We start from the raw sequence: 25978 nt of genomic DNA, 5'->3' as shown, positions 1-25978 counted from the left end.
ACAGAGCCCGACATGGGACTCAAACCCACAAACCATGAGATCATGACCTGAGCCAAAATCAAGAGTCAGATGCTTAACTAACTGAGCCACGCACCCCCAGAACTAAATTTCTAACTCAGTGAACTACTGAGTATAAGCAGGTACTAACAACTGATTTAAGAAAATAAGTTGGTATGATGTGTTGGAGTGTTACCTGGGTGGGGAGGGTGGACCTGGTTTAGAAAGATAGGATGATCAGAGAAGGTCTTTCTGGGGAGGCAACATTTGAGCAGAGAGTCAACTGAAACTCTAGAAGTGGGGTATTCGGGCAGAGTGAATAGCAAGTGCAAAGGCCCTGGGGTGGAAATGGGTTTGGTGTGGGCTCTGGCTTTGGTGTGTTTGAGACACAAACTGGTACAGTGTCACAGGGGCAAGAGCAATGGGAGGTAAGGTCAGAGAGGGGAGCAGCGTTAGGACTGTGAAGGCCTTGGAGGCCAGGGCAGGAGTCTGCCTATTCTGAGTCCAGTGAGAAGCCACTGGAGAGTTGAAACCCACTTGTCCTGTACAGCCTGATCCTGGGTAAAATGTGTGATTCCTTTTGGCCTTTTTGAAATATCGTAAATAGCCCAAGGACACATGTTAATTGCTTTTATCACAGACTCTTAGGAATCCAAGCACAACAGGAGGTGGAAGCCACTAATCAGAGCTCACACCTGAGTGTCACAACACAGACTCTGATTCCATGGGTCAGAAGTGGGGCTGGGGAATTTGCGTTCCAACAAGCCTCAGAGTTGCCAGATAAAACACAGAATGCCCAGTTAAACTTGAATCTCTCTCTCTCTTTCTTTTTTTAGAGAGAGAGAGAGGGAGAAAGAGCGAGCGCGTGTGCACCCTTGCACGAGTCGGGGAGGGGCAGAGGGAGAGGGAGAGAGAGAATCTCAAGCAGGCTATGTGCCCAGTGCAGAACCCCACACAGGCCTCGATCTCACGACCTGAGCTGAAATCAAGAGTCAGCTGTTTAACTGACTGAGCCACCCAGGGGCCCCAAAACTTGAATTTCAAATAAACACCGAATAACATTTTTTTGCTTATTTTTTTTCTTTTTGATTAAACTTTTTTGTTTTGAGATCATTGTAGATTCCACATGCAGTTTTAAGAATAACATAGAGATTCTGTGAACCCTTTACCCAGTTTCCCCCAAAGGTAACATCTTGCAAGACTAGAGTACAATATCAAAACCAAGATATTGACATAGGTACAGTCTAGATACAGAACATTGCCACCACCACAAAGATCCCTACTGTTGCTCTAGCCACTTCCCTCCACCCCCACTCTCTCTATAACCCCTGACAACCACTAATCTGTTCTCTGATTTCTTTTTTTTTTTTTTAATGTTTATTTATTTTTGAGAGAGAAAGAGTGTGAGCAGGCGAGGGGCAGAGAAGAGAGGGAGACACAGAATCCAAAGTAGGGTCCAGGCTCCGAGCTGTCAGCACAGAGCCCGACGCAGGGCTCGAACTCACGAATGGTGAGATCATGGCCTGAGCCGAAATCAGAAGTTCATGTTCTCTGTTTCTATCCTTGGGCCATTTTATTTATTTATTTATTTATTTATTTATTTATTTATTTATTTATAATATGAAATTTATTCTCAAATTGGTTTCCATACAACACCCAGTGCTCATCCCAACAGGTGCCCTCCTCAATGCCCATCACCCACCCTCTCCTCCCTCCCACCCCCCATCAACCCTCAGTTTATTCTCAGTTTTTAAGTCTCTTATGGTTTGGCTCCCTCCCTCTCTAACTTTTTTTTTTCTTCCTTCCCCTCCCCATGGTCTTCTGTTAAGTTTCTCAGGATCCACATAAGAGTGAAAACATACGGTATCTGTCTTTCTCTGTATGGCTTATTTCACTTAGCATCACACTCTCCAGTTCCATCCACGTTGCTACAAAAGGCCATATTTCACTCTTTCTCATTGCCAAGTAGTATTGCATTGTGTATATAAACCACAATTTCTTTATCCATTCATCAGTTGATGGACATTTAGGCTCTTTCCACAATTTGGCTATTGTTGAGAGTGCTGCTATAAACATTGGGGTACAAGTGCCCCTAGGCATCAGTACTCCTGTATCCCTTGGGTAAATTCCTAGCAGTGCTATTGGCGGATCATAGGGTAGGTCTATTTTTAATTTTTTGAGGAACCTCCACACTGTTTTCCAGAGTGGCTGCACCAATTTGCATTCCCACCAACAGTGCAAGAGGGTTCCCATTTCTCCACATCCTCTCCAGCATCTATAGTCTCCTGATGTGTTCATTTTGGCCACTCTGACTGGCGTGAGGTGATATCTGAGCGTGGTTTTGATTTGTATTTCCCTGATGAGGAGCGACGTAGAGCATGTTTTCATGTGCCTGTTGGCCATCCGGATGTCTTCTTTAGAGAAGTGTCTATTCATGTTTTCTGTATCCTTGGGCCATTTTAAGAATGTCACATAGTTGGAACCATACTGTATGTAACCTTTTGGGCTTAGCTTTGGTCACTCAGAGTAATTTCCTGGAAATCCATCCAGGTTGTTGCATGGATCAATTGCTCACTCTTTTCCATTGCTGAGTAATGTTCTGTGGTGTGGGTGCGCGCCATTTGTTTAACCAGACACCCATTGAAAGCCACCGAGATTGTTTCCAATTTGGGGCTTTAGGCATATATAGATTTCTGTATGAAGGTAAGTCTCCGTTTCTCTGGGTAAATGCCCACGAGTGCAGTCGCTAGGTCCTCAAGTAGCTTTACATGTTTGGGTTTGTAAGAAACTGCCAAGGTATTTTTTAGTACAAATGAAATATTGCACAGAGCATACTTATACTGAAAACTTTTTTGTCATTTTTCTGAAATTTAAATATCCCTGGGCATCCTGTATTTTTATGCATCAATTCTGACATCCATACTCCCAGGTGATGCTGACGCTGCTGGTTTATAAACTACATTTTCAGTTGCTAGTCTCTAATCTAGTTCTTTTTGTAATTATGAAAGAATTTCAAACACAAGAGTAGATAAAAACAATAGTATGACTCTTCTTACCCAGATTCTAGAATTTTAAAGACTTTGCTCATCTTGCTTCATCCATGTTTTTTTTTCCCCCCTGGGGTATTTTAAACCAAATCCTAGACATTTTGTCATTTTACCCCTATAAATTTCAGTATGCAATTCTAAAACCTAGAGACATTTTCTGACATAAGTGCAGGGCCAGGATTGCAGCATTGACAATATCTTCTGTGTCACCTTATTCCCAGTGCATGTGGATACGTCCCTGATTGCCTTATAAATGCCTCTTTGCGTTTGGTTGCTTTGAATCAGGGTCCAGAAAGATCCACGCATTGCATTCGGTTGATATTTTCTTAGGTAACCACAGGCAGCCTGCTCGAGTAGGACCAGAGGAGAGTGGTAGAGGACACGCATGCTGGGCCTTTGACGCAGCACTTCCAGACAGACAGGCCTGTAGGGCCCTTTTTCACGTGGTGACCAAGGACGGTGCTTATGCCAATCCCTTCCTTAACTCCTTCTGTAGGAAGTATTGCCCCATTGTACAGATGAGGATGCCGAGGCTCAGGGAGATGACTTCCCCAAGGACCCTGAACCCTGAGGGTAAGGACTGGAATGTGGCCCAGACCTGGATGTGGCCACAGGGCCCTGTTCTTGCTTAATTCGTCTGTGTGCTGCTTCTCAGCTTGGGCTCTGGTTTATATGGGCTGCTGGTCAGATACCAGGGATGACATCCCAGCCAGGCACAGAAAGGTGTCAGTAAACTAGAGCCATGAGAAGGAACAGAGGTACAAACTAGCTAATTATTTAATGGAGTGTATACAGGAGCATAAGTATTGGAAGGTGCCTGACCTCGCCACAGCGTCCTAGAATGTATTCTCAGATGGACTAGGCAGCCCCAGGTACTGGGTGATTCTGCAGGCAGGCTCCTTCCTCTCACTGTGACCCAGGGCAAGACTGTTTGGAGAGAGACTCTGGCAGCCTGGGCAACAAAGGCTGTGCTCAGGGAACAGGAAGGTGTGGAGACAGGCCCGCCCAGAGCCTGGGGACAGGCCAGGTTGGGCTCCTGAGCCTGGGGCCTGGCCTGCATCAAAGCCACCCCTGGGGGTGTGCAGGGTGGACTTTGCCATGAGGTGTGGTAGGTGGGGAGAACTGAAAACAAGGGCAGGCAGAGCCCTGGGGATGGGCCCTGGGAGTGGACCAGATCAGAGGAGTCAGACTGACACTGTGGTGCCCGGGAGAAGGGGAGGGGCGCCTCGCTGCTATGCCAGTAGAGGCCCCACTGATTCTCAAGCTTGTGTCTGACCCTGTCACTCTCCCCTGCTCGGTCCCCTCCCAGAGCTCCCCATTGCCTGCAGACGAATCCTGCCTTCCTCATCAGGTTTCTGTCTCTGTCCCAGCCAACATGTTGAACCTCCAACCTTCCGTGGAACACATTTGTTCCCCCCACACTCAGATTCTCTTTCTAGAAATTTAGGGGGTGGGCTAGTATGACATGTTGCTTCCTGTTTCATTTGTTTTGTTTTGTTTTTGAAAGTCTCTTCAGTTCCAGGGAGGTCCTCAGTGAGAGTCGTGCCCAATGCCAATGATAACTACAGGGAGAGGGGGGCAAACGGCAGAGCAGGGAGCGAAAGGAAAGATTCCCAGTTCTCAGGGCTCTGCTGCAGACTGGCTCCGTGGCCCTTAGCACATGACTGTCAACCTTTCTGCTCCCCGACTGCTGCACCTTAAATGGTGATTCTCCCCGGGGTGGTTGGGAGCTAAATCAAATAATGTGAGCGAAGCACGAAGCATGGGCCTGGCACATAAATGGCCCCCTAAATTATGGTTTCTAAAGAACAACATTTACAGCCCTATTCCTTACAGGCGTGAGAATGTGCTCGTTCAAGTTCACTCATTGGAATACGATCTAGGCATCACTTCATTCACGGAGGGCACCCTGGCTCAGTCACCCATCAGTTGTGCAGGGAGAGATGGGAGTCCCCTGTGGAACAGTTGGGACTCACACTGAGCACATCCTTGGGCCCCTGAAGCATTTTGAGTGACAGTAAAACTGGGTCACTGTGATTAGCTCTGACAAACTTACGCTGGTGAATTTACTGAGAGCCTACCATGTACCAGGCACTGTCTTAAAGTGCTTTACTTGTATGAGCTCATGTAAACACTCGCACCCTGCGAAGTCCTACTACTGTTGCCATTTTGTAGATGAGGAAACTGAGGCACAGACAGCTGAGGTCTCTTGCCCAGAGTCACACGGTTGTTAAGTGCCGTAGCAGGGACTCAAACCCAGGAAGCCTGAGTCAGCGTGCCTGCCTAACCTCTTCTACACTATGCAGCCTACCTCCACCTCTACTCGTGCCTACCACCCCTGCCTCCCATGTCCACCCTGGGCTGTTGGAAGGGTTCCTGGAGGTCGTGACACTGTTGTGGGAATGGCCGCACCCTGTTGAGTGCTGGGTGTTGTGGGGACGGCCGCACCGCTGTCCCATCCCAGCAGCTGAGGTCTGCCTGCCCCAGAGTGTCCTCCACCTGCCTAGCTCAGCCTTCCGGGTCCCACAGTTCCATCCACTCAGGGCAGCCCCACTGAGACTTGGAAGTGGCATCTCTCCGGGCTGAGCAGCCAGCTTCTGCACCCAAGCCAGGGTTCCCTGCAGTCTGTGAGGAGGGCGGATGTACCTCCCCTGATTTAGAGCTGTGTCCCCCATAAATCAGAGGCCTGGCCCTGGCTGACTGCTGGACTAGTGGACTGAAAGGCAGAAGTGGCCTCCTGATTCTAAATGTCCCTGTCATGACAGGGCTTTTAGCAGCTCGGTCAATAGCCCATCAGGCTGGCTAATAATGTCCATTAATGTCAGACTTCAGCATAAAACCCTGTTAGGCAGAGCAACCTTCTGGCCCCAGGGGAGAATGAGCCATCCCTTGTTCTCTGAGAAGGAAGAGAAGTTGTCTGGGGCTGGGGTCTCTGCTTTGGGAGGCCTGGGAGGAGCACTGCCCCATCTGAGCCATGCCTGGCCCCCCAAGCACCTCCTGAGTCTGAGGCTCAGCTGAGTCTCCACAGTGGTCTGAATGGAGCTCCTGGGCAGCTTGCCTCCTGTCAGCCAAGGCCAGCCTGATGATCAGCTCTTCCCAGAAACCTTCAGGACAAAATTGTGGCAGGGCTCTGGGCCAGAGAGCAACTGGGTGTGCCATAACGAAAGACCCAGCACTGTTCATGCCCTTTGACCCAGGAAATGAGCTAAGAGAAGGAAAGGCTGTGTGCACAAGTGGGGCAGGACACTGACTCAAAGAGGGCTGAGAACCCTCAAGCACAGCAAGTACAGCACAGATACACCTGGGAGCCAGAGCCCTGGGCTGCAGCCCACTCTGCCCTCCACATTCTCTGTGACCCTGAGCAAGTCCCTCCAGTTTGGGGCCAGCGAGAGAGCTGTAATCCATTAGTGATGCCTGCCATGGGGGCAGGTAAGAGAGTTCGAAGGGTTTTTACCGGTCCTGGTCTCTGAGAGCCCTTCAAGATCTGCAGTTTTAGGGGTGTCTGGGTGGCTCAGTTGGTTGAGCGTCTGACTCTTGATCTCGGCTCAGGTGGTGATCTCATGATTTGTGAGTTTGAGCCCCACATTGGGCTTCTCCCTTAACAGCACTGATCCTGCTTGGAATTCTTTCTATCTCCCTCTCTCTGCCCCTCACCTGCTTCTCGCTCTTTCTCTCTCAAAATAAATAAATAAACTAAAAGAAAAAGATTTGCAGTTTTATAACACATTTTTGGCAGATCCTGGAAGGACCCATCTTTTCAGAAAGTTTAGAGTTTTGTGTTAACAAACGTCTTTTGTTTATTGCAAAATCCACGCTGTTTTACAGAAAGTTTGCAAAATTTTTAAAAAAGAAACACAGATGATAAAACTACATTTATCCCAGTGTCTACAAATAACCATGAATAACATTTTGGTGCCTTTCCTTCCAGTCTTTTTTCCCTCATTTTTTATACACACGTGGATATGCATACACACATGTATACACATAATAACAGCTCCTCTTTTTTAAGCACTTACTCTAGGGCACCACTGTTCGGCTTTTCACGCACAGTATTTCATTTTACCCTCATAACAGCCCTGTAAGGAAGAGATTATTATTCACATTTTACACATGAGGAAAAAGGGGCTTGCAAAATTTGAGCAGGTGCAGGACACGATCAGATTTTAATTTTTGAAAGCTCACCGACAACAGCGGGCAGAATGGCCTGGAGGCGAGGCAAGAGGTCGCTGGCCGGAGCGGTGGTCCTGTCAAGACCTGGGCAGGGCCTATAGGGGCACGTTCTCCCTCCAGGACACTGGCCCCAGGAGCAGGGGGCGTGCACCCCTCTTCTTGTTGAGAAGCCCAAATGGAACTCACACATCACTAACAAATGACACATGTCCAAGTTCTTTGCTTTTCTCTGTCTGAATGTATATATGAGGGTATAATTTTCTTTTCCTAACCATTGGAGGATACATTACCTATACCTTTGACCTTTACCCCTAAATACTTGAGTGTTTCCTAAAAGTACGAATATTCTCTTATATAACCGTATCACGTTATCAACTTCACAAAGTTTAACATTGTAACAATACTGTAATCTACCTTTCATGTTCCAATTTATCAAATAATGTCCTGTATAGAGTTCCCCCTCCAGTATGGGATCCAGTCAAGGGTGAGGTGTCTAATACCCTTTCCCGAGAGGTAAGAGCTGAATTGGTCAGAGTATGTCTGAGGGGGAGCCCAGGACTACTACCTCTGTTTGCAGAACTACTAAGATGCATGCATAAAGCCTCCATGAGCCAGGGTCTCAGTGTCTGTGTTTGCTAGTTTGCCAGAGTGACCCAGAAGCCCTGTGTCTTTTCCCATAGCAGCTGCAGTCTTATTAAGCCAGGTCCGAGATGCTTCTGCATCTTTGCTGGACCCCCCTAGGCAGGGTCTCAGTGGTTTCTACAGAGTTGGGGAGGTGAGGTTAGGAGAGGCGGTGGGTGTTCCTTGAGCCCACTCTGTTCTTGAAAGACCTTTTGTAAAGATCCTGAGAGCATTGATCCTGCGGGGTCAAATAGTACATCCTGTGCTCCCCACCCCCTCGCATGGGGCCTGTCCCTACATATGTCATGTAGATTTGCTGAATGAATGGATGTAGGCCATTTTTCTTCTCAGCTGTCTCTACCTCGGGAATGGAAAACTGGACTGCAGAGCTTTCTGGTGGGGGCGGGGGTGGTGTTTCGGCATCTGAAGTTGGATGGTGGATGTGGATGAAGCCTGCTTTGGCAGGCAGAGGGCCTGGGGCCTGTTCTGCCGAGCTGTGCGATGTGATGTGTGACATATATGATGTGTGACATGAGTGTGCCGGTCATTGCCAGCTCCAGGTTTCTGTAACTGAACCGACATGCTTGTGCCATGGCCCAGGAAACCCAGGTCTGTGTGCAGGTCAAGAAGTCTCAGCTTGGGACCTGTGTCCCCCCCAGTGCCCAGACAGCGATTCTCAGCAGGCAAAGTGGAAAGGGAAGAAAATGCTTTTTTTTTTTTTTCTTTTTAATTGAAGTATAATTCACATTCCATAAAATTCACCTTTTTTTTTTAAAGTTTATTTATCTTGAGAGAGAGCGCACCTGTGTGTGCACAAGCAGGAAAGGGCCAGAGAGAAAGGGAGAGTGAGAATCCCAAACAGGCTCCACGCTGTCAGCACAGAGCCCAACACAGGGCTCAGTGTTCAGTCTCACAAACTGTGAGATCATGACCTGAGCTGTAACCAAGAGTCAGATGCTCAATTGACCAAGCCACCCAGGCATCCCTCACCACTTTAAAATGTACAGTTCAGGGGCACCTGGGTGGCTCAGTCAGTTAAGCATCTGATTTTGGCTCAGGTCATGATCTCATGGTTCATGAGTTCGAGTCCCTGTCAGCACAGAGCCTGCTTCAGATCCTCTGTCCCTTTCTCTCTCTCTCTCTGCCCCTGCCCCTGCCCCGCTTGTGCTCGCTCGCTCTCTCTCTCTCTCTCTCTCTCTCTCAAAAATAAATAAACATTAAAACAATTTTTTTCTCTGCCCCTGCCCCTGCCCCGCTTGTGCTCGCTCTCTCTCTCTCTCTCTCTCTCAAAAATAAATAAACATTAAAACAATTTTTTAATAAAATAAAGTATACAATTCAGGAGCACCTCAGTGGCTCATTTGTTGGGCGTTGGACTCTTAATTTTGGCTCAGGTCAGGATCCCAGGGTCATAGGATTGAGCCCTGCATCAGGCTTTCTGAGCACAGAGCCTGCTTAAGATTCTCTCTCTCTCCCTCTGCCCCTCTCTCCCACTCATGCATTCTCTCTCTCTCTCTCTAAATAAACACACAAATAAACGAATAGGAAATTGAAGTTTCAATAATAAAATACAAATTAAAAAAAATAAAAAAATAAGATGTATGATTCAGTGGGGTTGTAAGGTAGTCACATGGTTGTGCAAACATCACCACTGTCTGATTTCATAACAATTTCATCACCTCACAAAGAAACTCCACACCCATTAGCAGTCACTCCTTATTGCCCCCTCCCCCCCACCCCCACCCCCCGGGTCCTGGGCAACCACTAATCTGCTCTCAGTCTCTATGGATTTACCTGCTCTGGATTTTTCAGGGTTCTGAATACTGGGTACCAGAAGATGTATCAATGTGCTCTAACGATGAAACCACATCTGGTCCATCATTTATATGGAATCATGCAACGTGTGACTTTTTATGTCTGACTTCTTTCCCTCAGCATGTTTCCAGGGTTCATCCATGTTTCAGTGTGTGTCAGTTCTACATTCCCTCTTTGGCTGAAGTAATACTCCATTGTATGATATACTACATTTTGCATAGCCATTGATCCACTGATTGACATTTGGGTTGTTTCCACCTTTTGGCTATTATGAATAATGCTGCTACAAACATCGGTGTACAGGTTCTTCGTAGGCTTGTGTTTTCATTTTTCATGGGGATATACCTAAGAGTGGAATCGCTAGGTCACATGGTAACTCTATGTCTAACCCTTTAAGGAACTGCCAGACTGTTTTCCAAAGTGGCTGCCCCATTTTTTCATTCCCATCAGCAGTGTGTGAAGGGAAATATCCTTTTACTGAACACCTACTACGTGCTAGGCACTGTGCTAGACCCTTTCCACACCTCATCTATGATACTCAGCATGAACCTTATGAACATACTGAGGACAGTGCCGAAGCTCAGACAAGTGATGTGACTCCCCCAGCATCACACAGAGAATAGTGGTAGGGCCTAGATTCACACTCCGTTCTGTCCCTTACATTTTCCGGTCTACTTAGTGATTGCTGACTGCCCGACTGACTGCTTAAGTGGAATTAGTCCCCTCTTCTCTCCAACACTCCTGGGCACTGTTTTGCAGACAGGAAAGCTGGACCCCCACTACCCAAAGGTCTGCGGGCACAAAGGGAACGTCTTAGACATCAAGTGGAATCCTTTTAATGATTTTGAGATCGCCTCCTGTTCTGAAGATACCACAGTGAGTATCAGCACATAAGGCGGTTCCCTTTCCCAAAATGAGTGGGATTGGGGCACAGGGAGATGGAATAGTGTCTGTACTTGGCTCTGATGCTCCTGACCCACTGATCCTTCATGAGGTGAGGTCACTGTGCGGGGAGGGGCTTAGTGAGATTGAGTGGGAGAAGTTCTGGGCTCTGGGACTTGGAGCACCACACCTTTAGGCCTCCTATCTGGGACTTAGTTCCCCCCACTTATAGAATGGACATAATAGCCCCCAAACAGCTAATGAAGATCCAAAGAGACTCCTATTCCAGTGGAAAAGCCCATCTTTTGGGGGAACTATAAAATGCTTTAAGGAGCATTTTTTATTGCGGTCAGAAAATATTGTGACAATCTCACAGACAGTGGGGAGGGGAGCTTTAAAAGGATAAGAGTGGGATCCTTAGATGAATATGGGCACCACAACTTTCCCAAAATCTTTAGCCCCACCAACTTTTTTGAGCCCCTGTTCTGGATCAGGGTCATAATCACTGCTACCCACAATGTTCAGTGTTACTTATTTATAATTTCTTCTGTTCCCACTTCAAAAATGCCGTGAGTATGGCTTAAAACAAAAGACACAGATATGATCAGATGATTAAAATAAGGATGAAGGGCACAGTGACAGTTTATTTTGTGCCCATTGTGTTCCTGACTCTCAACTACACGTACCATTTCAATCTGTCTTCCTGGCACCCCACGAGGTAGGATTTTTTTTTTTTTTTATATGGAGAAACAGGATCTGAGAGGTGAAGCAGTTTGTCCAAAGTCACACAGTCTGAGCAAGGCTTCAGGCTGAGGCTTGATTCTAGAGCCCACTATGTTTTCACTGAGCTATGCACTGCCCTAAGTGGCAGCAGCCACAGATGGGGGAAGTGAGGAAATAATACTCAGAATGTTGGTTTTGAAGGGTTGCAAGCGTAGAGTTCCAGGTTTAACTCAGAGCTGCCTGGCAGTCAAGGCAAAAAGGGAAATAGAATGTATTGCAGAAGCCTTACTGTCTGATTAAAAGGAAACAGACCAGTTCATCAGGAGAAGCAAGTGGAAAATTCTCAGAAGACTTGTGCCAGTCGCATATAGGGGTTGCCGAGGAGCGTAAAGGACAGTATCTGCCAGGATGGTTTCACTGAAGGGGCAGTCAGGCCCTGTGAGAATTGGCTTTGCCTCCAATGGTGGGATGTTGAATATCTGACTCTGTCCCCTGACTCTGACTCTGAGTCCTGAAATACTTGCCTTTTCAGGCCTGCTTTGAAGACTCCCTACAAGATCTTCATGAAATTCCTAGCTCTTCTCATCTCCTGCCACCAGTTCCTTCCCAGATGCCCCCGGGGGCAGGAAGAGTGCACACAAGTATCAGGGGTGGCAGTGCCTAACCTCAGGCCCTCCCATGTAGAGTGTTCAGCTGTCTCCTCCCTGTCCCCACCCTGTGGGGCAGGGATGACCCTGTAGCTCTGAGGAGTCTGGGGGGTGGTCTCTGCCCCTCCCACGCAGGTCTGCCCGAAGTCCGTCCTCCAGCAGGGGCCAGTTCTGTGCAGTAATAGGATTCACCCAACTCGTCGTCTAGAGCCCCTGGCACTCGCCTCATGGGGCTGCCTTCCTGGTTAAATCCAGATGACCAGGAAATAAATATTTGTCGAATCGAAAACAAAGTCTACCTGAAAACCCTGGGTATCTCTGAGGGAAAACGGACATACAATCACATAGGGGCCTGAGAACCCCAAAGGACAACAAAGAATATCAGGTTACTGGCCATCCCCTCCGTAACTGGGAGCTTTCTACCAAGGAAGCACCTTCCATCCTCAACAACACTGCTCTGGAAGGAGGCCCCAGCACCTCCTCCCAGGCCCTTACTGTGCAATACAGGCTGTGACCCCCTGCAGCCTGGCCTTCTGACCCTTCATCTTTCCTCTTCCAGGCCATCCAAGGGGGGCACTCCAAAGGAAAGAGCTTCTCCCTACCCTATCCTGCTCCAGAGACTGCACTGGCTCCCTAGTGCCCTGACAATATAGCACAAACTCCTCCTCCTGGCATTTGAGCCTTTCTCCTAGCCTACACCTTTGGGACAAGGAAGGGGTAGACCAGTGTACTCTGAGAGATAGTCTAGGCTGGGAGTCGCATTTGCTCTGACATCAGCCTGGGAGTCAGGCCTATGGCCCACCCAGCTCCCCACAACTCAGGTCATTAGGATGGCAAAGATTACCAAGAGGGAGATCTGGAGGCCTGGGCTCAGCTCTGGCAATGTCAGCCCCTGTTTGGGCTGGAAGACCTTGGCAAAGCCTCTGTCCCTCTAAGGATTCCCTGCCCCTCCACTGAGTGAGAGATGGATACAGAGAGCACTCCCCTGGCCCTTCTGCTGGGCACTGCCAGCTCTGTGGCTTAGGGTGGCTGGGGTGCCAAGGTGACCCTCACTAACAACACTCCCCCACTGGCTGTGTCTCCCCTGAAAGATTAAGATCTGGGACATCCCCACGCAGCTGCTGACGAAGAACCTCACAGTCTTCAGGAAGGAGCTGATGGGCCATGCCCGCAGGGTGGGCCTGGTGGAGTGGCACCCCACGGCCGCCAACATCCTCTTCAGCTCTGGCTATGACTACAAGGTGGGTCCATGCACTCAGTTTCTGGGGCCACCCTACCAGATGACCAAACTGGGCAGCTTAAGACAACAGAACTTTATTTTTACATTGTTCTGGAGACCAGAAATCTGATATCAAGGCATCAGGAGGGCCACGCTCTGTCCTAAGATCTTAGGGAAGAATCCTCCCATGCCTCTTGGGACTTCTGGTGGATCCACACATTCCTTGGCCTGGAGCTGTATCACTTCAGCCTGCCTCCAGCTTTACATGGCCTTCTCTGTGTTTCTGTGTGTCCTTTGCTCTTTTTATAATGACACCAGTCATTGGTTGTAGGGCCCATGCTAATCCGGTATGACCTTATCATAATTAATTACATCTGCAAAGATCCTGTTTCCTAATAAGGTCACATTCTGAGGCTCCAGGTGGACCTGAATTTGGGGTGGGGGGGGTGGGGAGTACACTGTTCAACCCATTAATCTGCCCGGAGGGGATGGGTTGGGCTGGGCCCTGGCCAGAGAAGCTTCCCATTGCCCTGTTGACGGCCAAGCTGGAAGTCTGTGGGCCTGTGGATTGGGAAAATTCACAGGATAGGAGCCCTAGATTCTATTCCAACTAAGTTTCTGCCTTGCAGTATGAACTGGGAAAGTCCCTTGTCTTCTCTAGGCCTCAGTTTCTCTATCTGTACACAAATGGAGTTGGTGTGACCATAGCCATGGCTTTTAAACTCATCCCTTCATGACATGGGGCTTCACAGAGGCACTTCGGGGGCTTCTGTGATGAAGAAAGGGTGGGATAGGAGTGGCTGGCAGGGCCTCTTCCCTTCTTGTTTTCTTTAAATTTTTTAATGTTTATTTTTATTTTTGAGACAGAGAGACAGAGAGCAAGCAGGGGAGGGGCAGAGAGAGAGGGAGACACAGAATCCGAAGCAGGCTCCAGGCCCTGAGCTGTCAGCACAGTGCCTAATGCGGGGCTCAAACCCACGAACCACGGAGATCATGACCTGAGCCGAAGTCGGACAGTTAACTGACTGAGCCACCCAGGCGCCCCAGGGTCTCTTCCCTCCTGATCAGAAGTGCTTTTTTTTCTGTTTATGTAGGGTGAGTGTGCAGGGTGCTGCGATGATTGTGCACATTATTCTGCACACAGCTCCAGGGGGTGCAATTCATACCATGGGCTATGAGAATGGATTGCCCTGGAGCTGTGCAGTGCACAACCTATGCAGCTAAACATGGCAGTCCTGTTTATCTGTGTGAGGTGGAAACTGCTACTAATAACTGTTTGAAACCCCCTGGTCTAGCTCATCCCCTACGGTCCTCCAGCCATGGATGTTTTGTTGCTCCAAAGCAGATGGTGTTTTCTTTTCACCACCAGACAGCCTGACTCCCGGCTTCCCCTTTTGCCACGTGGCAGCTTCAGCCGGCAGATCCATCCTCCCACCCAAGGCTTCTTGGCCAGACTGCCATCTGTGTCTTCCCTCCTGGGGATACCATGTTTCACTGCAGCCTGGCGGGCTTGCGACTATGGGAGCCAGGGGCGGGGCAACACTGTGCTCAGAGCCAGCTCATTGCCGTACAGGTGATGGTCTGGAACCTGGACACAACGGAGTCTGTAATCAATAACCCCGTGAGGACAATTTGCTGCCACCAAGACGTGATCCTTTCCATGTCCTTCAACCCCAGTGGCAGCCTGCTGGCCACCACCTGTAAAGACCGCAAGATTCGGATTCTCGACCCCCGGGCAGGGGCCGTCCTCCAGGTGTGTGCTGGGTTGGGATCGGGCTTGGGGACAGAGGGGCAAGGAGTGGTGAGGGGCTGGGGGAGGCTTCGGAGAACAGAGCGGTAATGCCATCAGCATTCTGGCCAAGCCTTCACATGTGCTATAGCTTCTGTCCTCCCGGCACTGCTGGGAGGTAGCAGATGTCACCCCCAATCTTCAGATGAAAAAACTGAGGCCAAAGAGAGGTAAGGTGACTTGCCCACACTGAAAGCTGAGCTTTGACCCTGGTCTAACTCCAGAGCTTGTCAATGTGCCTTAGCTCTGTCAAGAGGCATGACACGACTGTCTGTCCACTGTGTGACCTTAGGCAAGCACTTCCCATTCTCTGAGCCACTGTTTCCTTATCTACAACAATGGCATTAGTCCTTCCTCTTGGAGGACTAAATGAGATAATCCAGATGACAGTGCCCGCCCAGCCCCATGCCTTGCATACAGTGATAGAGTGCTCAGTCATCTTTCAGAAAGAGCATGGAGCTGAGCAGAAGTTTGCCTCTATCCTGGCTCAGAAAAAAGAACTCTCACCAAAAATAACAGGAGAGACTCAATGTGGATGGGGTGGGAGTGGGAGGGTCTCTGGAAGGCTTCCTGGAGGTGGTCCCTCTGGAAAGATTCTCTAAGCAGAGCTGGAGTGAACAAGGAAGGCATTCCAGGTCCTTCCACAGCACAAGCAAAGGCAGGGAAGCCAGAGACCCTAGCTGCTTGCTGCCCGGGAGTCCCTGACTGTACATACTGTCCAGGAAGCCAGCTACAAGGGGCACCGGGCCAACAAAGTGCTGTTTCTGGGGAACCTGAAGAAGCTGCTGTCCACAGGCACATCCCGGTGGAACCACCGTCAGATGGCTGTGTGGGACCAGGTGAGTCTCCTGTGCGACCCCGCACCCTGCCCCTCACCATCACCCTTCAGCTGAGTGCTGGCTTCATTCATTCATTCATTCATTCATTCATTCCCTTACTCATTTCTCAAGCACTTACTTAGCACAGCCTGCCTGGTGTGAAGGACCCAGGGATGAATAACAGGGAGATGCCAGCAGCTGGTGGGGCGAGCCCAGATCTTGTGCATCTTCTCGTTCAAGGAGACAGTGGCCGTGGTGTAGGGGGTGGAGGGAGGTGGCCACTTCTGGGACCAGGACAGGGCAGGGGCTGGGGGGAGAGAAAGGAGATGACCTTCTGGGCAGAGGAAACAGCTGGAGCAAGGGCTTGGAAGGAAACACCAAGGCATGTGGGCAGAAGGAGCAGCTGAGGGGGGTGAGGGTGAGGGCCAGGCCAAGCAGTATTGATTGGAAGGATCACTTGGCTAGAGTTTCAAAGACTAGACAAATCACTTTCTCTCTCTACATCTTCATTATCTTTCACAACAAATCATAAAACAAGCAGGGGAGGGCTGGTGTGTGATCAGGCATGTGAGAAGCGATCTGTGAAAGACAAAATGCCGGCAAAAGAAAAGGGGTGGTCTCCCTCCCTCTCTCTTTCTCTCTCTCGCGCGCGTACACACACACACACACACACACACACACACACACACACATCCAGAGCCCCTTGACAGGGATTCTCATCTCCAGCCTCCCCAGGAGTGACCCACAGGCCTTTCTGACTTCCCTTCCCTTACAGGACAACCTCTCCGTGCCTCTCTCAGAGGAGGACCTGGATGGCTCCTCGGGCGTGCTGTTTCCCTTCTACGACGCAGACACCAGCATGCTCTACGTGGTGGGGAAGGTCAGCCTGTCTTGGGAGGGAGGTGGCCGCCTGCACCGCTGAGGCAGGAAGCAGAACTACCCCACCCCGACTCTGCCCGTAGCCAGACAGCAGCCTGGCGCCCTCAGCCTGCAGGGCAGGGATAGGGACAGGCGGAAGGTACTGCACACTCTGGCCCTCTGGTGAGCACAGCACCTGGCCCACCTTCCTGGCTCCCCAGGAACACCTAGGGCCATGCCTTTGGTCAGACACCCCAAGCTTGTCCCTCTTCAGCTCTGGATCCAGATGACGAGGGACCAGTCGGTGTTTCTCAATAAGGGCATCTTCAAATTTGGGGTGGAGCAGGTCTTCATTAGGTAGGACCATCATTTGGCATCCCAGCTCCTACCCGCCAATGCCAGGAGCAGCCTCCACCCTCCCCAGTTATCATGACAACAACAACCAGAAGTGCCCCAGGGCACCAAGACCCGCCTGATGGCCTCAGCGCCTGCCACTTCTGACCTTTCTGTGAGGCTGGCAGTGAGATTCGTGCCTGTGCTCCCCCACCGAGCTTCTGCCTTGGAGGCGCATGGGTGGGCTTTGGGTCATGGTTGGGGGGATGGGATGTCACAATGAGGCCCCCCCAGTGCCTTGGCGATAGTCCCCTGGTGTTTTCTTGTGTGAAGAGGCTTTGCCAGCTCACCCCTGCGTGGCGACAGGGGTCGGGAGCGCCCGGTGGGAAGTGGCTCTGAGCACACCCTCCTGCTCCTCAGGGAGATGGAAACATCCGCTACTATGAAGTGAGTGCCGACAAACCTCACCTGAACTACCTGACGGAATACCGCTCCTACAACCCCCAGAAGGGGATTGGTGAGTGTGGTGTGGCGCACTGAGGCCACGTGGGACCTGGGGAGACAGGAACGAGTCAGAGGAGGGGCCTGCCCTGGAGGGGCCCACATCTGGGAGGGGAGATGATAGATCAACACTGACTCTACGGGAGGCCTGATGGAGGAGTACAGGAGGTCCTCCGGGAACGTGCAGCGGGAAGTCAAGGAGGGCTTCTCAGGGGAGGCAATACTTGAGGAGCCAAAGGGAGAACAGAGCACAGCATGGGGAGAGCATGAAGGTGTTGTAGGCCGAGGTAGAACAGTTATAACAGTAGCCAGGATGTAAGAGAGACTGACCGAGGAGAGCCCCTACTTTTTAAAAAAAATTTTTTTTTAACGTTTTTATTTATTTTTGGGACAGAGAGAGACAGAGCATGAACGAGGGAGGGGCAGAGAGAGAGGGAGACACAGAATCGGAAACAGGCTCCAGGCTCCGAGCCATCAGCCCAGAGCCTGACGCGGGGCTCCAACTCACGGACCGCGAGATCGTGACCTGGCTGAAGTCGGACGCTTAACCGACTGCGCCACCCAGGCGCCCCAAGAGAGCCCCTACTTTTTAAGTGCATTTGCAAAAAAACAAAACAAGATACGACTATATGTGGGCTATAAGAAGTCCACTTCAACATGAAGACACAGATTGAGTGCAGAGGGAAGGAGAAAGAGACCACGCTAACACTAATCAGAAAACGGGGGTAGAGCTCTGTTCAGAGCAGCTGGGGCCAAGCTGTGGGGGTGGTCACGGAGGGCCTTGAGCAGAGCATGCTTCCTATAAAAGCCAAGCTAAAATCACCGAAGTCCTTGAAGGTGAGGACAGAGTCTCATTTCCCCAGCACCGTGTAGGTATTCGTTCATGAACTGTTTGTAGAGGGAACGGTGGCGGGAGGAGGGTACTCTCTGCTCACGTCCGGGTGTGTGACCTGGCTTTGCCACTCACACCGGGGCCCCTGTGACCGCAGCCCAGCCAGAACCTCTTAGCCCTCCTTGACCATCTGCCCGCAGGTGTCATGCCAAAGAGAGGTCTCGACGTGTCCTCCTGCGAGATCTTCCGCTTCTATAAGCTGATTACAACCAAAAAACCTCATCGAGCCTGTATCCATGATTGTACCCCGGCGGGTAAGGGTGGTGGCAGCCATCTGTGAGGGAGGCAGGAACCCCTCCTGGAGAGAACAGGCCCCGGGCCTGGAGCCCAGGCCCCTGGGGCAACAGCAGGGAGGCTGAGGGCCACTCCTCAAGGGGAAGGCCTTCCTTATTGTCAGTGCAGTGTTGCTGCCTAAGTCTCGTCCTATCTCTGCTCTTGAGTTGCTGTGTGACCTTGGCCATGCCCCTTTGCTCTCTGGGCCTTGGTTTCCTCAACTCATAGGTGGGGAAAGCCTGGACCCCAGCTCCCTAAGGGCCCTCCCGTCTGGGCGGCCCCTTTGCCATCCCAGCCCTCACTGTCCTGGCTTCTCCTGCAGTCGGAGTCTTACCAAGAGGACATCTACCCACCCACGGCAGGAACCCAGCCCTCTCTGTCGGCCCAGGAGTGGCTCTGTGGGATGAATAAAGGTGAGGGAGGCTGAGAAGAGGCCCGGCGCAAACGTGCGGGGAAATAGAATGTCTAGTGGCCCCAAGTAGCTGAGCGGGGTCTGGCCTCTAGTTGTGTTCTCCCGTAACCCTGGACAGGTGGTCCTCGACAGTTGGTCCCCAGGGACTAGGATGGTCCAAGAAAGGAGGCGTTGCCCCAAGTGGCTCAGGAAACTCTTTTCCAAATCAAGGAATTTTGTTCCATGGAAAACTTCTTGAAACTCCAGGCTGTGCAGAGTGACTGGAGAGTCTCAGCCGGATGCCCCTGCCTTTCCTCCCATCCACATGGGTGCATTGCTCTTCGACCTGAGAGACCCTCTGGGCAGCAGCTGCCCCACCCCACCTCAGGCCCTCCTTCCCTGTGCTGACACCCTCCCTGTTCTCTCCACCTGAGGGCCAGCCCAGGGGAGGCTGTGTGTGGTCCCTAGCCCTGCCCCAGCAGCTGCCTGTATGACTGGGACGTCCCTGTCCTTCTGTCTCTCCGCTTTGGGCAACACTTGCTCTGCTGCTGTCTGGGCCTGTTGCCTCCTCTGTGACTGTGATACCTGCCTCCCCTGCTTCTCAGGGCTGCTGGGAGGATTCATGAACTGGTAGACGGCAGAGCACAATGCGTGTGGGACTGTCCCCACAGAGCAAGGGCAGAGCTTCACTGGAGGCACTCACGGTGTTTAGGGGCAGCTCCAGGGTGTGCACTGTGCTGCTCCTACAAACCGGGCATCACCTAGATGATCACACGTGTGCGTGTGTGTGTGTGTGTGCTCTCCTGGTGCCCTGGTGTGCAGGCTGGTGTCTGCGTGTGGCCAGAGCTCCATTTCCATCACATGACTGTGCGTGTCTGCGTGTGGCAGCATCTGCTCATGGACACTCAGTCCTCATGCAGCCCTTTGCTTCCCTCCCAGGGCCGGTCCTTGTGTCCCTAAGGCCAGGCTCCGAGCAGCTGAGCTCCCAGCCACCGCTCCCAGAGAGACCCCCCTCCCTCAACCGGACAAAACAGTTGGTTTTAGAAGATGGCCAGAGGCCCTTCTCCCTGCCGGAGGGGAAGATGCCAAGGAGGGCAGCAGAACACAGGCTGGAAGAGAAGAAAACCCGGCTCACAAACGGCTTTGACGTCTTCGAGTGTCCCCCACCAAAGACAGAGAACGAGGTGTGAACGAGGGGTGGGGGCTGTACTTGGAAGGGGGGGAGAAAATGAGGGGTGAGAAAAACAACCAGCTGTGTGCCCTGGCCTGGCCACTTAACTCACTTTGTTAATTCATTCAGCAGACAGGCAGTGAGCGCCATCTGTATGCCAAGATGGTGGGTTTGCATATAGATGATGGTGGAAGACCATCTATGAAATGCAGAGGGTTTGATCTGGCATCAAAGTCCTTTCCAGTTCTGACACTAGGATTTTCTGTGCTTTCGGAGTCAACTTGTGTTAAGTGCCTACCGTGTGCTGGGTCCTGCAGTAGGCACTGTGGTATATAACCTCCCTGAATTCTCTCCAGAGCCCTGGGAGTCAGTAGGTTGTGGGTGAAAACACAGGGACTGGCATCTCACAGCGGAATTCTGATCCTGGCTCTGCTAAGTACTGACTGTAGGACCTCAGACCCAGGGGCCGAGTCTCTCTTAGCCTCAGTCCCCACAGTGGTACAATGGAGTGCTGACACCCCCCTCGGAGGGGTGTCATGAGCATCCAGTGGCATCCGGAGATCCTTAGGTGGGGGGCACCCAACGTCCAGTTGCATTCTATACAGCGCAGCAACTATGTTAATGCCGAGGTTCGTTTTCTGGCCCCCTAGTTCCTAGAGGAGGAAATTGAAGCTCAGGGAGGGTAAGTAACTTGCCTGAGGCCACCGATTTTAGCAGTGGTGAAAAGTCCAATCTCCAGACTTCAGGGCCAAGTATCCTTTTCTCTGTGCCACAGGGGGTCTAAGGATGCAAAAAAAAAAAAAAAAAAAGAAGTCTGAAAGATCAAGTCTTTTAAAATTTCATTTCTTGGGTAAAGACAAGGTTTTTTAAATTTTTTTTTAATGTTTATTTATTTTTGAGAGAGAGAAAGAAACAGAGTGTGAGCCGGGGAAGGGCCGAGACAGAGGGAGACAGAATCCGAAGTAGGCTCCAGGCTCTGAGCCGTCAGCACAGAGCCCGATGCGGGGCTTAAACCCACAAACTGTGGATCATGACCACAAACATGTGGATCGAACGCTTAACTGACTGAGGCACCCAGGCACCCCAGACAAGGTTTTATAAAAGATCTGTGCAATGGTTGCTCCCTCAGGCCTCAGCTGTGGTAATCACCTCCATCTTTCTGAGTGAAAAGGGAGCAATATTTTGTCCTTCCTGCTGGTGTTCTGGCCCCTCCCATCCTGGGGCACCGAGTGACATTTCTCTCTGTTCTGTACTTTCCCAGCTGCTGCAGATGTTTTATCGGCAACAGGAGGAGATCCGGAGGCTCCGGGAGCTGGTGACCCAGCGCGAGGTCCAGGCCAAACAGTTGGAACTGGAGATCAAAAACTTGCGGATGGGCTCAGAGAGGTTCTGAGCAGAGATGTCTGCCCTCCTCGCCCTCAGGGACACCACTCGGCTCCATGGGGAGGTCCAGAACCAAACCACAAGTCCCCCAACAACAACCACTATTTCTATATTTTTTACCAGAAAACGAAACTCTCGGTCGCTGGAAGATTCTAGTGGGAGGGACGTGGTGCCGTTTTTCTATTTGCCTTCTCAAAACAACACTGTCTGAATTGACTCTTTGTAGACGATATCTTGCCTTCTGGTTAATTCTGTTTTTAAGGGTCCACGATGAGCTGTAACTTCTTAAGGGAAAGAACATTGTACAAAGTTAGAGCTGGAAGGCCCTAGGAGATTTTCAAACTGGGGTCCATAGAACGAGAGGAAGGCTAAGCAGGAGGGCTGTGCTCCCCCCCACCCCGTTCCAACCACACAGCTCCCCTTCTCTCTGATTTATATAGTGGCCTCTATGGAATACATAATTCTGCTTCTGAAAAAACATTTAGAAGTTTAAAAAACTGTGATCTGGCCCAACTTCCTCATTTTACAGGTGGGGAAACTGAGGCCCAGAGAGAGGCAAGTGATCAGGCTCTGCAGAGGGTTCATGGCAGGGCTGGGTCAAGCTTCTGGTCTGTTGGGTCGGTCTTTCTGCTGCTTCTAGTCTGAAGCAGCCCTCAGCCCACAGGGCAGAAATCCATTTGTTCTGGCCTCTTCTGTGCCCCTGACTCACTCTGTACCTCTTTCAAGTTACTCCCTCTCTGGTTTCAATTTCTCCATCTGAACTAGGGGACCCTGGCATGTGCTGCCCTCTACAGGATCTGCCACCTGAGACAAGAAACCTTGGTCTTGCCCTGAGGAAAACTACCTATATAAGGTGATGATCTGGGTCTGCTATAGGAACTCACAAGACCTTGGTGAAAGGGCAGAGGGAGTTTAACCTCTGGGAAATAAGTCAAGGTTTGGCCCAGTTCTAGAACACGGATAGGAGACCAAAACCGTCCTCTCTTGAACCAGAATCAGCCAAATGTGGGCAGACACTATCCCTCGTGTGGGGAAGCAGACATCAGGGTGGTGCCTATGACCACTGACTGCCACCACCAAAGCCCTCAGGTCCCAGAGCCTGCCTGCTCCAGGAGGGTACAGGCAGGCTTCAGTCCAAGAGGTAGGAAGCCCCGACACCTGGCAGGATGCCAGCAGAGCCTCTGGCCACCCACTCATGCGGGCTTCTGGAGAGGGATGACTGCATTAGGCAAGGAAGTAGGGCCAAATGGCCTTGAAGTCCCCTGCCAGCCTGAGAGTTTTTATGTGTCCCTCCTTTGTGAACCTGTGTTCTGAGCCTGTTCTCTAAGGTTCTTTCTCGGTGGTCAGTACAGCAGCCCAGCTAGAGATGGGGAACGTTGGAAGTCAAATGCCCCCCCCCCCAACCTTACCAAGCAGGTGCAGATGATGGGTTTTGCCCACTGGACAAGGTGATCATGGAGCTAAGATGGGGACTGCAGGAGCCCACCTGGCCTGGTAGGTTTCAACCCAAGCTGTACATTAGGGTCCTCTTGAGAGTGTTCGAGAAATACAGATGCCCCGTCCCAGCCCTAGACCAGCTGAAGCTGAATCTCCAGAGCAGGGCCTGGCTTTGTGTATGTTTTTAGAAGTTCCCAGGTGATTCTGCAATACTCTGAGGCTGGAGACCCACTGCGTTAGCCCATCTGTACCTATGTGTGGTACAGAGGGGGACAAGGAGCACCAGATAGGCTCTGGGACTCCAACCCCACCCTCTAAGTCCGGGTTGGAAGCATCATCCCACATCTCTCTGGGCCCCCCGGCTGCAACTCGATGAGGTTTCTGTGCCCGAGTGCCCCCTCCCCGAGCCATGGCTTGGTCCCCTTGCCTGACTGCACGCCCCAGATGCCCACGTTCCCTATCTTGTTTACTCAGTCACTGGGGCTCACCGAAGGCCAAATCCCAGGCACTGCCAGGGAAGCAGAGCTCCACTGGATGGGGTTACCTCTCCCACCTCATCTGTGGCCAGCACTTCACAGTTTACAAAGCCCTCCCACCTCCACTCACTGGCACATCTAACTCTAATTCTGACATGGGCCAGAAAATTCCCGTGGTCAGAATAATGATACTATCCCCATGTCCTTGTCAGAGAATGAAGAAGCATCGTGCCCACAGGCACTGGCTGCAAAGAGCTGGAGGTGGGGCTGAGCCCGGGGAGGGACCCGAATGCCTCCTCTGCACATAACCTTCTCGAGCTCTCCCTACCCCTCAGGGACCCAGACCTCATGCTTAAAAACAATATGAAGGCATCCATGAACAAAACTGTTTTTGGGGTTGTTTTGTTTTGTTTTTACAACTAGGATTATTTAAATGAATTTAAGTGATTTCACAGCAAGGGTGAGGGATGGGTAATTTTTATCAAATATTTTTTTAAGCCACTTTTTAAAAATTGTGTTTTTGTTTATATTCTTGACTGATGAAGTAGAACTTGCCCAGCATCTGCAGGGTCGGGCCCTCACACTCAGGGCAAGTAGAATGTGCACTCATTTCTTTACTCCATACTCTGGGAGCCCCCTGTTGACTCAGGAACTTTCTGAGAACGAAGACAGCCCTGGGAGATGAGCGTTGAGGGCTACCCACCTTAGCTCTACGATAATTATTCTTCCTGATTGTATCACAGAGGGAAGAAGGAAGTCAAAAATAGATCTATGCTTTTCATATGAACCCGTGCCTGAAATAGTTTGATGGTTTTAATGTTGTTTCCGAAATTCCTTTTACCTTTGTAAAAAAAAAAATTAAGACATAAAAGTGAAAATAGATGTGAAATCGTGCGATGGCAAGAATGTAACAAAATAATAAACAACATCTGCCTAAATATTTTAATACATGGAGCTTTCCTTTTCTTGACTGGTTCCACAAATACCAATTAAGTATCTCCTTGTTTGGGCCAGAGACCAGGCTGGGAAACAGATACAACAGGAAACGGACTTGGTCCCTGCCCTCTGAAGTTTTCAGTCTTGGTTGGAGGGAAGGGGAGGGCCAGGATAGGGAAAGTGTGGGCTGCTCTGGGAGGAGAAGCAAGGAAGGCTTCCTGGGGGAGGTGATATTTCGGCAGGCCCCTGAAAGATAAATAGAAGCAAGCAGGGCAAAAGGTATTTGGGAAAGAGAGATCCCAAACAGAGAAAACTGCCTATTCCCTGGTCTGAAAACAAGTGAAGGGTGGAGTACAGACAGGGCAGGGATCAAGGGTATTAAGAGCCAAGGCTAGGAAATGAGATTTTTTTTCCAATTTTATTGAGATATTCTAATTTTATTGACAAGTTGTATATATTTAGGTTGCATGTGATTTTTTAAGGTGTACAAGCGTGATGATTTAATATATGTATACCTTATGAAATGATTACCACATTCGAGTTAATTAACACATCTGTTATATCACATCGTTACCATTTTTTGTGTGTGGTGAGAACATGAGATCTACTCTCAACAAATTTCAAGTATACAGTACTATAGTCACCATGCTATACATTAGACCCCCAGAACATAAGCATCTTATTTTTTTTAATGTTTATTTTTGACAGAGAGACAGAGCATGAGCAGGGAAGGGGCAGAGAGAGAGGGAGACACAGAATCTGAAACAGGCTCCAGGCTCTGAGCTGTCAGCACAGAGCCCCACGCGGGTCTTGAACTCAGGGACAGCGAGGTCATGACCTGAGCCAAAGTCTGACACTCAACCGACTGAGCCACCCAGGCGCCCCAAACTTAGGCATCTTATAACCAGAAATTTGTACCCTTCCCCCCCCCCCCCACTCCCAACCCCTGGCAACTGCCTTTCTGCTCTGTTTTTAGGAGTTCAACTGTTTGTTTTTGGTTTTTTTAGATCCCACATAAGCGAAACCAAATAGTATTTGTTTTTCTGTCTGGCTTATTTCACTTAGCATAATGTCCTCCAAGCCCATCCAGGTGGCAACTGGCAGAATTTCCTTTTTTTGGGTCTGAATAACATTTCACTGTATATACACACAGCACATCGTTATCCATTCATTCATGGAAGGACATTGGTTATTTCCACGTCTTGGTTATTGTGAATAATTTTGCAAGGTGCCCGCCAGTGCAGATATCTCTTTCAGTTACTGACTTCATAATCTTTCGGTATATATACCCAAAAGGGAGATTGCTGGATCATACGGTAGTTCCATTTTTAATTTTTTGAGCAACCTCCATACTGTTTTCCATGATGGCTGTACGAATTTACACGGGTGGACTGGGAGACAGCCTGGGGGCAACGGGAGTTTGCAGAGTGATTCTGCCAGTTGTGGGAATGGTGATTTCTCCTGGGGAAAGGGCAGAGAGAATCAAGGGAAAGTGAAAAGTGTCGGTAACGCACATCACCTGGGGAGGCCTCCGCCAACTTTGGCCCCACCCACAGGGCTGCAGTTTTCTGAGCATGACTGGACTCGCATCACTGAGCC

The 25978-nt window shown here is 50.3% G+C and overlaps 1 protein-coding gene across 1 annotated transcript in view; it reads left to right on the top strand.

The window, feature by feature from the left end:
- The window catches only part of CORO2A (coronin 2A), a 54504-nt gene extending 32744 nt beyond the window's left edge, over positions 1–21760 (top strand). Inside the window, 11 exon segments of the mRNA XM_043565082.1 lie at positions 10410–10526; positions 12994–13143; positions 14695–14874; positions 15633–15749; positions 16504–16608; positions 17340–17436; positions 18453–18523; positions 18525–18566; positions 18908–18998; positions 19916–20160; positions 21409–21760. Coding sequence (XP_043421017.1) covers positions 10410–10526; positions 12994–13143; positions 14695–14874; positions 15633–15749; positions 16504–16608; positions 17340–17436; positions 18453–18523; positions 18525–18566; positions 18908–18998; positions 19916–20160; positions 21409–21540 — 1347 coding nt within the window. The 3' untranslated portion in view covers positions 21541–21760.
- Positions 21761–25978: the final 4218 nt, after the last annotated feature.

This window comes from Prionailurus bengalensis, chromosome D4 (assembly GCF_016509475.1).
Source record: "Prionailurus bengalensis isolate Pbe53 chromosome D4, Fcat_Pben_1.1_paternal_pri, whole genome shotgun sequence".
NCBI classification, from domain to species: domain Eukaryota; kingdom Metazoa; phylum Chordata; class Mammalia; order Carnivora; family Felidae; genus Prionailurus; species Prionailurus bengalensis.
The sequence above is the reverse complement of the archived record's forward strand: the minus strand, read 5'-3'. Positions and strand labels throughout refer to the sequence as shown.